At 44.8% G+C, this 16155-nt stretch overlaps 1 protein-coding gene across 1 annotated transcript in view; it reads left to right on the top strand.

The window, feature by feature from the left end:
* LOC103211456 (sodium/glucose cotransporter 1-like) overlaps positions 1-16155 on the top strand; it is a 92424-nt gene that overhangs the window by 41681 nt on the left and 34588 nt on the right. Inside the window, exons 6-7 of the mRNA XM_007957404.1 lie at positions 5459-5539; positions 7398-7618. Of these exons, the coding sequence (XP_007955595.1) occupies positions 5459-5539; positions 7398-7618 (302 nt within the window). The remainder of the gene's footprint in view (positions 1-5458; positions 5540-7397; positions 7619-16155) is intronic.

Raw genomic sequence — 16155 nt, 5'->3', positions numbered from 1 at the left:
TCAAACCCACTAGCCACTCCTTGGAAGGAAGGTTAGGCAATCTACTTCCATAGTGATACTGCCTTGGAAACCCAAGGGGGGTCACTATGAGTCAGATCCAACTCAACGGCAGTGAGTTTGGTTTTTTGGTTTTGGTGCTGCTTTCTGGATTCTTTCTTTGTCTTTGGTTTTGATGCGTTTGATGATGATATGTCTTAGTGATTTTCTTTTGGAGTCTGTCCTGTTTGGGGTTCATTGGACTTTCTGAATGAATATATTCTCATCTTTCATCATATCAGGGAAGTTCTCTCCTAACAAATCTTGGACAATTTTCTCTGTGGTTTTCTTTTTCACTTCCTTTTCTGGAATTCTGATTACATGTAGGTTATTCCTTTTGATGGTATCCCACATGAACGTTGGGCTTTCTTCCTTGTATTTTGATCTTTTTTTCTGATTGCTCCCTTTCCAAAGAAGTATTTGGGTATTTGTCTTCAATCTCATTAATTCTGTCTTCCATTGATTCAATTCTCAATTCTACTCCTTTGCCCTTTCAATGTGTTATCTATTTCTGAAAATTCAGTATTAATCGTCTGGATTTCTCTCTGTAGATTTTGTATCATTTCTAACTTTTTATTTATTTTGTCATTTTGTTCTTATATTTTCTTCCATAATTGTTCTAGGGTTTGTCTGTGTTTTCCTTAATTTTGCCAATGTTTTCCCTGATCTGTCTCTCAATCCTTTGAAGAGGCCTAAATATAATTCTTTTGAATTCTGTATCAGGGAGTTCCAATACTGCTTCTTCCTCAGAGACATGCTCTGGGTCTGTATCTCACTCCCTTGTTTCTACTACTTTATCTTGCTTCTTTGTGTGGACTGTGATGGTCTGTTGTCTGCAAGACATTGTGACATTGTTGTATTTAGAGCTCTGTTAACTGTTTGTGAAGAGCAGTTAAGGATGAGTCAGGCTCTTCTTGGTGGTCATTTATCATTGGCCCATTGGTGGAGAAAGAAGTGGTGGTTCTCACTCAGTAAATGCAGCTGCAGGAAGGTGTGGGTGTGGTTGCATCATACAGGTACCATTGCTATCTCCCACTCAGTTAGACAAAAACAACCACCAAAAAGTAAAAGCAAGCAGACAAAAAACACACCACATAAACATACAGGAACAGTCACACACACACCAAAAAAAAAAAAAAAAAAAAAAAAAACTTGCAGTATCTGGGGAGAAGGCAATAAGAGAAAAATGGTAGAGTAGGATAATAATGAAGAAAAATGGGAAAAATGCAAAAAGAAAACAAAGAATGGGATTAAGCATGAAAAAGAAAAAAAATGGGAACCAGGAGCAGGGAAGAGAGGAAAAGCTGAAAACTAGAACCTGGCAAGTGAAGGATAAAGAATAATAATAAAAAGGACAAGAAAAGAAGAAGAAAAAATATTTTAAAACAGAGAAAAACAAACAAACTAAAACAAAGGAAAGGAAAAAAAAATAAAACATGGGGGCAGGGTGGGGCAGGGCCCCCAGGCTCCAGCTGAGCACACAGACTGGGGTGGAATTCCTGCTGGCCCAGAAGGTGGGTGGGAGTGAGGGATGGCCACACCTCTGTTCACCAAGAGGGTGTGGGGTGTAAGAGTAACAAGGGGAATGTCACACCTTCCAGTTGCTGGCATCTGGAATGTCCTTGTGATTCCCAGCAAATGGAGCCTGTTCTTAAGTCCCTGGAATCTGGGAGAGCGTTGTCACTTTCAATATCCAAAATGGTCGAACCTCTTGTAAACATTCAAAATGGCTGCACTCTCCAGACAGGCACAAGTCCACAGCTCAGCCCACCTTTCTCTTTGCTGCTTCCCCTTTTATTCACCGGCCACCAGTGCAGTCCTCTGTGCAGCCCCTGGCTAGCAGCACTGATTTTTAGGTTAATTCTTATGTCCTAACACCACTCGGCAATATCCAAGCTGTCTGTGCCATCAGGATCGCTGCTGGACCGCAGCTCCATATGTCTCCTTTTTTGGTGTTTTCATGCGGGTTCTTCTACTAGTTGGAGTTTAGTCCACTTCTGTATCCTTCTCTTCAAAGCTCAGGGCTTCAGGATTATCTTCTGTGTTAACCCTTTTCTTTGTTGCAGAGGTTCTATGCAGTCTGTCTGCCTCTTCTGCCGTCTTCGATGGGGCCACTTTTGTCCTCTGCCATCTTTGCTTGGTTTTGGGTGTAGGAGTTCCCGCCACTCCCTGTCATAGTCACAGGGGCACTCTTGGTGGCTGACACATGCCCTGGCAGTTCCTCTAGTGGAAGAGAGCTAGGAGTGTAAAGCCCTCATGTGCAAACGTCTCCTGTCAGGATCCCTTCGTTTCACGGTCAAGGTGCAGGCAATCAGGCTGGGAGCAGAATGCCCTGGATCAGTGTTCTCCAGAGGGAATGCTGCTCCACAGGGGACATTTGACAGCGTCTGGAGATCTTTTGGACTGCCACAACTGGGGGTTGCTACTGGCAACTAATGGGTAGAGACCAGGATGCTGTGGGACATTTTACAGCTCTCAGGACAGCCCCCTACAGCACACAGATCTCTAGCCCAATTTGATCATAGTGTTGAGGTTGGAGATCCTGGGCTCAGTTGTTTACAAACTGAGAGCAGCAAACTGAGGCTGTAAAGAGCCAGATAATAAATATCCTAGTGCCTGCAGGCCAGGCCTCTGCTCAGCTCTTCAGCTCTGCTATAGTAGCATGAGAACAGCCCCAGATGATAGGTAAATGAACATGGGTGTGTACCAATAAGACTTTATTGTCAGAAAAAGTTGTGGGTCTTACCCAGCCTACTCCTGAAATACATCTTCATCGCATAAAAACTGTGAAACAAGGTTTAGTATGCAGGAGGTTATACTCAACCAGAAGGACATTCTGCACTGGGCACATCTGCTGTAAAAGACTTCTTTAAAGTGTTAAGGAGTAAAGATGTCACCTTGAAGATTAAGGTGTTCCTGACCCAAGCCATGGCTTTTGCACTTGCCTCTGTAGATGTGAGAGCTGGGTAATGAATGAGGAAGACTGAAGAAGAGTTGACGCAGTTGAGTCATGATATTAGCAAAGAATACTAACAGCCTTGGAGACCCTGTGGGACAGTTCCACTCTGTCCTCTAGGGGCGCTGTGGGTCTGAATTCTACTCCACAGCAGTGGGTTTGGTTTGGGCTTTGCTTCTGTGAAGATTGACAGCCTTGGAGACCCTCTGGGGCAGTTCCACTCTGTCCTCTAGGGGCGCTGTGAGTTGGAATCAACTCCACTGCAGTGGGTGTGGTTGGGGCTTTGCAATGGGTTTGGTTTGGCCTTTGCTTCTATGAAGATTGACAGCCTGGGAAACCCTGTGAGGCAGTTCCACTCTGTCTTCTAGGGGCACTGTGGGTCAGAATGGACTCCAGGGCAGTGGGTGTGGTTTGGGCTTTGCTTCCGTGAAGATTGATTGACAGCCTTGGAGACCATCTGGGGCAGTTCCACTCTGTCCTCTAGGGGCGCTGGGGGTCGGAATCCATGCCCTGGCAATGAGTGTGGTTTGGGCTTTGCTTCCATGAATATTGACAGCCAGGAAGACCTTCTAGGGCAGTTCCACTCTGTCCTCTAGGGGCGCTGAGTCAGCATCCACTAAGCAGCAGTAGGCTCATTGATGCAAGAATTGGAGGATCGGCTTGCTCCCAGAAGAGTTGAGGTGACAGGCTGGCTGTTCTCCTGTCTTTACAGGGTGGTTCTCTGGATGAAGAGTTAGCCAGAGGGCTTCTGACTGAATCCTGTGGATGAAGCTAGCACCGAGGGCTGGTCATCTTAGGGAGGTTGAGATCTGCTCTGGGAGGAGGACTTTCCTAACAGGAGGGGTCTTCCAGAAGATGACAGCTGTGATGGGAGGGGTGAAGGTCTTCACCTGTGCCAACAGCGAGACCCCTGTTCAGTGGTTTTGCATTACTACAGGGTTAGGTTAGGTAGGAACTCTGGTGGCTTAGTGCCTAAGGCATTTGACTGCTAACCAGAAGGATGGCAGTTCAAACCCACCAGCCACTCCTTGGAAGGAAGACTGGGCAATCTACTTCCATAGACATACTGCCTCGGAAGCCCAAGGAGGGGTCGCTATGAGTTGGGATCGACTCGATGGCAGTGAGTTTGGTTTTGGTTTTTACAGGGTTAGGTGGATGCAGGGCACTAGGTAGCCTCTAGCATTGCTTCCAAACTGAGCTTCTGAGACTCAGGATGTCAGTTTCTGTCTAAGAAAACTACCAGACTTGCATTCATCAAAAAAAAAAAAAAAAAGGTAAGTAAAGGGACATTAGGGCATAGAAGAGCAAGATAAGATCCCAGTGAAAGATCATGGAGGATATTAAAGAGAGAAAACAGGATGTGTCAAGGCCGAGCTGGGAGAAAGTCAAATGTAAAACCAGGGACCGTTCCCTGGCACCTCCACGTGCATTAGAGCAGAACTCCATAGGGTTTTTCAGAAGTAGATCAACAGGCTTTTTTTCCAAGGTGCCTCTGGATGGACTCAAACCTCCAACCTTTTGGTCAGAAGCTGGGCATGTTTCACACTTTTCATACCCTCCAAGACATCCTAAGTAGTTGTGAAAAACCCATTGCCATGGAGTGGATTCTGACCCACAGCACCCCTAGAAGACAGAGTGGAACTGCTCTAGAGAGTCTCTAAGGCTGTCAATCTTCACATAAGCAAAGCCCAAACCACACCCACTGCCATGGAGTCAATTCCCACTCACAGCGCCCCTAGAGGACAGAGTGGAACTGCCCTACAGGGTCTCCAAGGCTGTCAGTCCTCATGGAAGCGAAGCCCAAACCACACCCACTGCAAAGCCTAACCACACTAACAGCAGGGGAGTCAATCCCACTCACAGCGCCTCTATAGGACAGAGTGGAACTGCCCTACAGGGTCTCCAAAGCTGTCAGTCTTCATGGAAGCTGACTACCGGCCTCATCTTTCTCCCTCCGAGCTGCTGGTGGGTTCCAACTGCTGACCTGGTTAGCATCCCAGGGCTTTAACCACAGCACCACCAAAGGTCCTAGGTACAAAGATGTCAGAATATGGGGTGAAAAAAAGATAAGGAACAAAGGTGGGCTCAAGTGACTGTCAGCAGACAGGGTCAGATACGGCTTTCTTCTCTCTGGCCAATTCTTTTTTTTTTTTTTAAGAGGCTACCAAATGCATTTATTTATTTTCTAAATTGTGATTTGGGTGAAAGTTTGCAGAGCAAATTCACTTTCCATACAGCAGCTCACATACACTTTGTCTCATGACATTGACTACAATCTCCCACAATGCAACAGCTCCCTCCCACTTCCTCCCCATAGTTACCTCTTCGCTGTGTCCTTCCCTCCCATGCGCTCCTGTCCCCTGAGCTGTCTCCCTGTGCACACACAGCCCTTCTGTTCTCCCATGATTGATCTCTCCTAGGAGTGTATCTACCTGATGTAAATGTTCACCTAATATGCCCATTCAGGTGGTTTAGCCGCCGTGGTGTATACCGACACCTTGCAAGCTGTGATTATGCTTTTGGGATTCATCGTGTTAATGGTCTTTGGTAAGTAAGACTTGAGGGTCCTGGCAAGGTGGGTGAAACCTTTGATTCTGAGCACTGCCTGGGGTCACTTCAGCACCCTCATCTCTCAGGTGAAGAGAACAAGGCCCTCAGGACCCGAGTGCCATCTGAAGGTCTCACAGCAAAGAGGGGTAGAACTTCTGCTCAGTTCAGAAGAAACGGGAGGAGAGTGATAGGAGCAGGGAAAATAGGAGCCATCTGGGTGGCACACACTAATGCTCACCAGGCGGTTCCTCTCCACGTGGACCCCTCTCCCCTTACCCATTTGATTAAACCCATCTGTCCAGGTAAGAGGAGCTCTGTGGTGTGGCAGTTAAAGCATTAGACTGATAACCAAAACCTGAGGTTCAAACCCACCAGCTGCTCCGTGGCAGAGAGATGTGACAGTTGGCTTCTGTAAAAATTGACAGCCTGGGAGACCCTTGTGGGGCAGTTCCACTCTGTCCTCTAGGGGCGCTGTGGGTCAGAATGGACTCCAGGCAGTGGGTGTGGTTTGGGCTTTGCTTCCATGAAGACTGACAGCCTGGGAGACCCTGTGGGCAGTTCCACTCTGTCCTCTAGGGGCGCTGTGGGTCAGAATGGACTCCAGGCAGTGGGTGTGGTTTGGGCTTTGCTTCCATGAAGACTGACAGCCTTGGAGACCCTGTGGGGCAGTTCCACTCTGTCCTCTAGGGGTGCTGTGGGGCAGAGTGGACTCCACAGCAGTGAGTGTGGTTTTTTTGGTCCTTCATTGCCCACTCATCAACTAGTCCTGACTCCAGAGGACTGTGAACCCATTTCAGAGATGAAGTTTTTATCAAAGGAACATGTTTTTATATGCTAACGTTTTTAAGAAATAGTTGTTAGTAAAGCCAGTGGATTATTGGCTAAGGCCTTTAAAAATATATCTTGCTTTAGTGTTAAGAATTTACACCACTTAGGAAATTGGGAGGAAAAATGCCACGGGTGCTGAAGAAAATTTCAAATATGAAGGGTCATGGAAGTGTTGCTGGCATTGCTGAAAGAATATTCATTTCCATTTTAGGGATCCTTAGATAGCTGGTAGGAGTTCTGGTGGCGTAGAGCCCAGGCATTTGACTGCTAACCAGAAGGATGGCAGTTCAAACATACCAGCCACTCCCCAGAAGGAAGGTTGGGCAATCTACTTCCATAGTGATACTGCCTCGGAAACCCAAGGAGGGGTCACTATGAGTCAGAATCGACTTGACAGCAGTGAGTTTGGTTTTGTGGATAGCTGGTGACACAACTTTAGTTCAAAACTAATGGAAGCAAATAAGTACTATTTTTGGCTCCATAATGACAAATCCCAGGCATACACTTCCTTCAACCAGGGCTCGATCCAGGGTCCTCAATGAGCCAGGGAGACAAAACAGCGTCCAAGTGCCATGCGAGCTCCTAACCCCCACAGGAATGATGCAGGAGAATTCTGGGGCAATTCTTATAGACCAGCTGGGGGCACATATCCATTCCTGACACATCAGTTGTCGCCCAGGGATGGGGCACTGTCCAGGCCCGAGTCACATGCCGGATGCGAATGGAGCAGTTGACTGGGGCCTTCTCACCACACAGAATGGGGTGCACCTGGAAAGAGGGCTCCCATGCAGGAGGACAAGGGGTGCGGGGCACACTACCACCATGATACCACTGATGAGTCTTGCTCTTTGGAAGAGTTGCTCCTTTCTTGGGCACGTGAGGGTGACCGTCAGTCCATCAATCACCATCTTTTACAGTTGCTCCTTACCCGTCAGATAGAGTCAGTCACACTGAGCCGTGGCCATCTGGCCCTTCAGGCGAGTGTGACTCTGCTCTGTAAGGTGCTGATACTACTATGGTCTTTGAGCCTTTAAGGAAGTAGGAGGATACCAGGGCCTACGGGAGGAGTACCTGCACGCCATCCCGAGTGTCGTCAGTGAAGGGAACTGGACTGCCAAGCCGGAATGCTACAGCCCTCGGCCGGATTCTTTCCATATCTTCCGAGACGCTGTCAGTGGAGACCTTCCCTGGCCTGGAATTGTCTTTGGCCTCCCCATCCTCTCCTTGTACTCCTGGTGCACTGATCAGGTACGTGGGCGCCAACCTCCGTGTGTTTGATGCATCACGTCTGTGCAGTCGCACGGCCACAGTGCCTGGCTCTACCCAGCGGTCAGGTTTCCTGGCCAAAGGGGTTTCCAAGGCGGTATCACTATAGAAGTAGATTGCCCCATCTTCCTTCCGAGGAGTGACTGGTGGGTTTGAACCGCCAGCCTTCTGGTTAGCAGCCAAATGCCTTTGGCAATATGCCACCAGAGCTCCTTTATTTATGGCATACATAATAAATTATGAGGTGCTCTGGTAGTGTAGTGGTTAACAAATTTGGCTGCTAACCAAAAAGATCAGTGGTTGGAACTCACCAGCTGCTCCAAGGGAGAAAGATGAGGTAGTCGGCTTCCATAAAGATTGACAGCCCTGAAGACCCTGTGGGGGCAGTTCCACTCTGTCCTCTAGGGGCGCTGTGAGTGGGAACCGACTCCACGGCAGTGGGTGTGGTTTGGGCTTTGCTTCTGTGAAAACTGACAGCCTTGGAGACCCTCTGGGGCAGCTCCACTCTGTCCTCTAGGGGCGCTGTGGGTCAGAATGGACTCCAGGCAGTGGGTGTGGTTTGAGTGTTGCTTCCATGAAGACTGACAGCCTTGGAGACCCTGTGGGGCAGTTCCACTCTGTCCTCTAGGGGTGCTGTGGGTCGGAACTGACTCCATAGCAGTGTTTTGTTTCTTGGTTTTTTTTGTTTTTTTTTTTCCTTATATGAAGCTATACAGGATCTCTAGTAGCATAGTGCCTAAGGCACTTGACTGCTAACGAGAAGGCTGGCAGTTCAAACCCAAGCCACTCCTTGGAAGAAAGGTTGGGCAACCTACTTCCATAGTGATACTGCCTCAGAAACCCAAGGAGGGGTTGCTATGAGTTGAGCCCGACTCAACGGCACATAGCAACATATGAAACTTAATTTTTAAAGGAAATTTCTCCCATAGTCCTATCAGACACAGAAACCATTCTCCTTTTTCCATCTTCCCAGTCACTGTCTGAAGAAGCATCATTTATTTCTAAAGTGGAAAATAACATCATTTTTTGTTGTGATCATTGAGGGTTATATATGGTCTTCCACTGTGTTATTTTATGGTAAGGCGTAGATCAGAAGACAGTATACAGTGCACACACCCATTTGAAAGAATGTCTTTGTTGCCATCGCTCAGGCTAAAAGATAGAACACTGGCCTTTCAGATAAAAATGACACACTTTCATTATAAAAATGCACAAAGTACAATTCAAAGATGAAGCCACCCAAATCCCACAAGAAGTGGGATTCTACCATATCTGTGGGAGCATGTTTCCAGGCGCCTTTACATAGAAACAGAAAGGATGTAGGAATTATTTTACAGAAACTGTATGTTTTTATTTTTTACTCTGATAGGTATCAGAGGCATCTCTCTTTTTTTGGCTGATTGTTCTAAGGAACGCATCTCCCTGTTGTAGGTGTTCAGCCCGTAGGCCTGCCTATTGTTTGGTTGAGAGTTAAGCCATGGGAGTGAGTTCAATTCTAGGCCCAAAGGGTGATACAAGACCATAGTCTTGGAGGTTCCACCAGGCTCTATCAGACCACTAAGTTGGTCTTTTTTATTATTTTGAGTTTTATTCCACATTTTTCTCCCACTCTATCCAGGACTTCCAATTTTGATCCCATTCCAAGTGGTGGGCAGTGGTAGCCAGGCACCATCTAGTTCTTCTAGTCTCTGGGTCATATAGATCGAAGTTCTCATGGTCCACTAGTCCTTTGGACTAACAGTTTCCATGCATCTTTGATGTTTTTCACTCTTCTTTGCTCTGGATGAGGAGAGACCAATAGTTGCCACTTTCACAGGCATCTTTTCATATCAGTCAGTAAGTGTCACCATTTTCATTTTGAATGGAAGGATTTTGATCCACTGTGTATATGCACCAAACGTTTGCAACCAGTTCTCAGTTGACAGGCTTGACATGGCTTCCAATGTTCACTGTCCCAACACTGATGCCATGGACATTCACAGCCCACGACCTGCACACTTGTCTGTTTCCTAGGAATCTCATGATATTGGGTTCCTATTGTAAATGGTTTTCTTAAAATTCTATTTCCTGATTCTTTATTATTTATATGTGTTGTTATTTTTGTTGTTGGGTGCCATCAAGTTGTCTCCCACTCATAGCGACCCTGTGTACAACAGAATGAAACACTGCCGGTCCTGCGACATCCTCACAACCCTTGCTATGCTTGAGCCCGTTGTCACGGCCATGGTGCCAGTCCTATCATTGAGGGTCTTCCCCTTTTTCCCTGACCCTCTATTTTACCAAACATAAGATCCTTCTCCAGGGAATGGTCCCTTCTGACAACTTGACCAAAGTAGGTGAGACGAAGTCTGGCCATTCTCCCTTCCAAGGAGCATTCCGGCTGCACTTCTTCCAGGACAGATGTTTGTTCTTCTGGTAGTAAATGGTATTTTCAGTAATCTTCACCAACACCACAACTCAAAGGCATCAACTCTTCTTCAGTCTTCCTTACTATTGTCTAGCTTTCACATGCATTTGAGGTGACTGAAAATACCATGGCTTGGGTCAGGCTCACCTTAGTCTTTAAAGTGACATCTTTGCTCCTTAACACTTTAAAGAGCTCTTTTGCAGTAGATTTTCCCAGTGCAATATTGCATCTGATTTTTTTTTTAATTTTTATTGTGATTTGGGTGAAAGTGGACAGAGCAAATTAGTTTTCCATACAGCAGTTCATACACATTTTGTCTCATGACATTGACTGCAATTTTCCACAATGTGACAGCTCTTTTTTCACTTCCTCCCCATAGTTACCTCTTCCCTGTGTCCTTCTCTCCCATGCACTCCTGCCCCCTGAGTTGTCTCCCTGTGCAAACACTGCCCTTCTATTCCCCCATGATTGATCACTCCAAGGAGTATATCTACCTGATATAAATGTTCAGCCATATGCCTGTCTTCTGTTTGGCTGGAAGCCCCAGGTATGGGTTCAATTCCAGACCTGAAGGGCAGCTAGGGGCCATAGTTTCAGGGGTTCAGCCAGGCTCTATCAGACCAGCAAACCTGGCCTCTCCGCCCCCCCTTTTTTTTTTTCCAAATGATTTTGAGTTTTGTTCCACATTATTCACCCACTCTAGGCATCTGATTTCTTGACTGCTGCTTCCATGGGTGTTGATCATGGATCCAAGTAAAATGAAACCCTTGACAACTTCAGCCTTTTCTTCATTTATCCTGATGTTGCTTATTGGTCTTGTTGTGAAGATTTTTGATTTCTTGATGTTGAGGTGTAATCCATATTGAAGACTGTAGTGTTTGATCTTCATCACTAAGTGCTTCAAGCCATCTTCACTTTCAGCAAGCAAGGTTGTGTCTTCAGCGTATTGCAGGTTGTCAATGAACCTTCCTCCAATCCTGATGCCATGCTCTTCTTCATATAGTCCAGCTTTTCAGATTATTTGCTCAGCAGGCAGATTGAGCAAGTAGGGTGAAAGGATACAACCTTCATGCACTCTCTTCCTGATTTTAAACCATGCAGTGTTCCCTTGTTCTGTTTGAATGACAGCCTCTTGGTCTATGTACAGGTTCCTCATGAGCACAATTAAGTGTTCTGGAATTCCCATTCTTCTCAGTGTTATCCATGATTTGTTATGATCCACACAGTCAAATGTTTTTGCACAGTCAGTAAAACACAAGTATCTGGTATTCTTTGCTTTCAGCCAAGATCCATCTGACATCAGCAATGATATCCCTCATTCCACATCCTCTTCTGAATCTGGCTTGAATCTCTGGTAGTTCCCTGTCAATGAAGAGGCAATCATTTTTTAATTATCTTCAACAGAATTGTAATGGTGTGTGATATTAATGATATTGTTTGATAATTTCCACATTCTGTTGGATCACCTCTCTTTGGAATGGGCACAAATATGTATTCCTTTCAGTCAGTTGGTCAGGTTGCTGTCTTCCAAATTTCTTGGCATAGACAAGTAAGTGCCTCTAACACTGTGTCCACTTGTGGAAACATCTCAATAGGTATTTCATCAATTCCTGGAGGCTTGTTTTTTGTCAGTTCCTTCCAGTGCAACTTTGACTTCTTTCAACACCATTGCATCTTGATCATATGCTCCCTCCTGAAATAGATGAACATTGACCAATTCTTTTTTCAATGCATTTTATTGAAATATAATTTATGTACAGTGAAATACACAAAACTAAAGTAACATGGGTCAATTTTTTTTTACAGTGTTCCCCCTCTCCCCTCCCACCCCTGGCAATCAACAAAGAAAGTTTCCCTCCATATATAAACCTTTCCTTGACTCTCCACAACAATGAACTAATACTATATTTGTCCTTCTGTGATTGACTTATTTCACTAAGCATGATGTCCTCCAAGTTCATCCACATTATGCAGTGTTTTGCAGACTCTACATTATTCTTTAGTGCTGTATACCATTCCATTATGTGTATGTACCATAGTAGTTTGGTCATCCTGTCTTCTGCTGATGGGCATGTAGGTTGTTTCCATCTTTTTGCTATTGCAAATAGTGCTGTGATGAACATGAGTGTGTATATATCTGTTCCTGTCCTGGCTCTCACCTCTCTAGGATATATACCTGGTAATGGGATTGCTGGGTCAAATGGCATCTCCAATTCCAGCTTTCTAAGGAATCGCCATATTGCTTTTCACAGTAGCTGTATCACTTCACAGTCCCACCAGCAGTGTATGAGAGCCCCAATCTCTCCACATCCCCACCAACATTTGTTATTTTCTGTCTTGTTGAACCTTGCCATCAGTGCTGGGGTGAGAAGGTATCTCATTGTTGTTTTGATTTGCATCTCTCTTATGGCCAATGATTGTGAGCATCTCTTCATGTATTAGCTGCCCACCTGAATATCCTCCTTGGTGAAATGTCTATTCATGTCTTCTGCCCATTTTTCAATTGGATTGTTAATTACTTTGGTGTTGAGGTGTTGGAGTTTTCTATAAATCTTAGAGATAAGTCCCTTGCCAGATAAGTAATTATTGTCAACTATGAATTTGTTTCTGTCATTTTTGTTACATGCTTTTTCATGGTGCTGATTCTTTGTTCCATATAATTTTCTATGCTGAGCTCATTTTGTTTATGAATCGTATTATCACTTCCTTTGTTGCTTAAAACAAAGTTTAAAAAAATAAATGATTGAGTGTTTGCTAAATACTTGTGCTTGATCAATTCTTTTTAATAGTGACTCCGTGTACGCCTTCCATCTTCTTTGGATGCTTCCTGCATCATTCAGTATTTTGCCCATGGAATCCTTCAGTATTGCAACTCAAGGCTTGAATTTTTTCTTCAGTTCCTTCAGCTTGAGAAATGCTGAGAGTGTTCTTCCCTTCTGGTTTTCTAACTTCAGGTCTTTGTACATTTTATTATAATAATTGACTTTATCTTCTCGAGCTGCCATTTGAAATCTTCTGTTCAGCTCTTTTACCTTGTCATTTTGTCCATTTGCATTAGCTATTGCGGTAGTTCAGTTTGTGTGTCAACCTGGCTGGGCCTGGCTGAGTGGCTGGGCAGCTGGATGTCGTATTCCCCATGATGAGACTGGTGATCCACTCCATGGTGGAATCTACTGGGAGCAGCTCGGTAGCTGCCTTAGGGATGTGGTCTGCTTCCTGTGTATAAGGAAATGCCTTGGGGAATGGTCTCTAGCTTATGGCACACTTAAACCCTATGTAGCTGTGTTGTTGTTCAGCAGCCTGCCATGCTCTGCCGACCTTGAGACTTTCAATGGACTTCAATTAATGGCCTGCCCTGTGGTTTGGTAACATTGGGACTGTGCCTTTTTACTTGTCAACCTTGGGCTTGTCAGCCTCAACAGCCAGCAGCTGTCTGAGTGAAGAAAAGCCTCTAGCTCCAGTGGGCTGGGTGCAGGAGGCAGAGCTGAAGCCCAAGGCTGAGGGGCTTTCACCCAGCCCTTAGAGCCTGGCAACTTGAACTCAGACTTAAAGCCTCCAAACTGTAAAAGAATAAACTCCTGTTTGTTAAAGTCATCCCATTTGTGGCATATCTTGTCAGAGCAGTACTAGGTAACCAGAACAGCTACTATGCATTCAAGAGCAAGTTTTAGAGTTTCTTCTGACATCCTTTTTGGTCTTCTCTTCCTTTCCTATTTTTTAATGACCTTTTGCTTCCTTCATGCATGATGTCCTTGATGTCATCCCACAACTCATGTGGCCTTCAGTCATTCATGTTCAGTGCATCAAATGTGTTCTTCAGATGGTCTCTAAATTCAGGTGGCATATAATCAAGGTTGTATTTTGGCTCTCATGAGTTTGTTTTAATTTTCTTCAGTTTTAGTTTGAACTTGCATGTGAGCAATTGATGGTCTGTCCCAGTCATTCCTGGCCTTGTTTTGACTGAAGATATTGAGCTTCTCTTTCCATACATGTAGTCAATCTGATTCCTGTATGTTCTAGCTGGTCAGGTCCACGTTTAGAGCCACCATTTACTTTGTTGAAAAAAGGTATTTGCAGTGAATAAGTAGTCGGTCTTGCAAAATTCTATCATATGATCTCCGGTGTCATTTCCACCACCAGAGTCCTATTTCCCAACCAGTCCCAACCAGCTGCTGCTTTGTTTCCAGCTTTTCCATTCCAATCACCAGTGATAGTCAACACATCTTGGTTGCATGTTGGGTCAGCTTCAGACGGCAGAAGTTGGTGAAAAGTCTTCAATTTCCTCATCTTTGGCTTTAGTGGTTGGTGCATAACTTTGAATAATAATCATATTAACTGGTCTTCCTTGTAGGTGTGTGGATAGTATCCTATCACTGACAGCACTGTACTTTAGAATGGAGCTTAAAACATTCTTTGTGATGATGAATGCCATGCCATTTCTCTTCAATTTATCATTCCCGGCATAGTAGTTGTGTGATTCAAAATAGCCAATTCCAGTCTGTTGCAGCTCACTGATGTCTTGGATATTGATCTTTTTGTGTTCCATTTCATTTTTGACAACTTCCACTTTTCCTGTTTTTCATACAATCCATGTTCCAATTATTAATGGATATTTGCAGCTGTTTCTTCCCATTTTGAGTCAAGTGCCATCAGCAAATGGAGGTCCCGAAGGCTTTACTCCATCCACATCGTTAAGGTTGGCTCTGTTCTGAGGAGGCAGCTCTTCCCCAGCTGTATTCTGAGTGCCTTCCAATCTGAGGGGCTCATCTTCCAGCACTATATTGGACAGTGTTTCAGGGCTATTCATAAAGTTTTCCAGTAACATATCAGACAGTGTTTCACTGCTATTCATAAGGTTTTCACTGGTCAATTCTTTGAGAAGTGGATGGCCCCTTCCTTCTTCTGAATCTGTCTTACTCAGTAAGCTCTGCTGAAACCTGTCCACCATGGGTGACCTTCCTGGTGTTTGAAATACTGGTGGCATAGCCTCCAGCCTCACAGCAACATGCAGGCCACCACAGGATGACAAACTGTCAAAGGAGTGGTGGATGTATTGATTCCATTTTGTGAAATGCTTCCTATTACAAAATGCCTAAAAATTCTGGTTGAAATACACCAAATATCTTCTAAGTTCTTAGTGAGCTCATGAGAAAGAGAGGACATTTCTAGAGGCTGAAATCAAAGAGGGAATTGACATCAAGAGTGAAGCTGACACTGGAGCCCCTGAAAGGTGCCAACAGTTAGTGTGCTGGGCTGCTAACCACAAGGTTGGAGGCTGGGGTACATCCAGAGGTTCCTTGGAAGAAAGACCTGGCAATCTACTGCTGGGAAAAAAAAAAAAAAACAACAGCCATTGAAAAGCCAACAACACTCAGTTCTCTGACACATGTGGGCCCATGAGTCAGAATTGACTGGACAGCAACCTTAGTTTCTTGTTTTTTAAGTTGACACTGACATGGTGGAGGCCCTGATGACATTTACCAAACTTGGTCTTCAAGTTTGAAGTTTTAGTGGCCATAAGAGAATAGGAGGAAGACCTTGAGTTTGAGTTCAAGAGGAATGAGTAGTTAAAACTTAACTTGAAAAGCTGTCTCCTCAGTGAAAACATGTTGTTGTTGTTGTTGTTGTAATATGCCGTTGAGTCAATTTTGACTCATAGAGACCCCTCCTTGGGTTTCCAAGGCAGTATCACTATGAAAGTAGATTGCCCCATCTTCCTTCCGAGGAGTGGCTGGTGGGTTTGAATTGCCAGCCTTCTGGTTAGCAATCAAATGCCTTAGGCACTATGCCATCAGGGCTTCTCAGTGAAAACATAGTCTAGAAAAATCTACAACCGAGAAATAGATCCATCGACCTATGGTCAGCTGATCTTTGACAAAGGGCCAAAATCCATTAAATGGAGAAGAGAATATTTGATTAACAAATGGTGCTGGCAAAACTGGATATTCATTTGCAGAAAAATGAAACAAGATCTGTACCTCACACCATACACAAAAACAAACTCCAGATGGATCAAGGGCTTAATTGTGAAACCTAAAACTATAGAGTTCCTCAAGGAAAAACTAGGGACAAATTTAGGGGCCCTAATATATGGCATGGGAGCTCTGGTAGC

Source organism: Orycteropus afer, unplaced genomic scaffold, assembly GCF_000298275.1.
Source record: "Orycteropus afer afer isolate SDZICR_OR568_19922 unplaced genomic scaffold, OryAfe1.0 scaffold00744, whole genome shotgun sequence".
NCBI classification, from domain to species: Eukaryota; Metazoa; Chordata; class Mammalia; order Tubulidentata; family Orycteropodidae; genus Orycteropus; species Orycteropus afer.
This window is presented reverse-complemented; position numbering and strand designations above follow the sequence as displayed.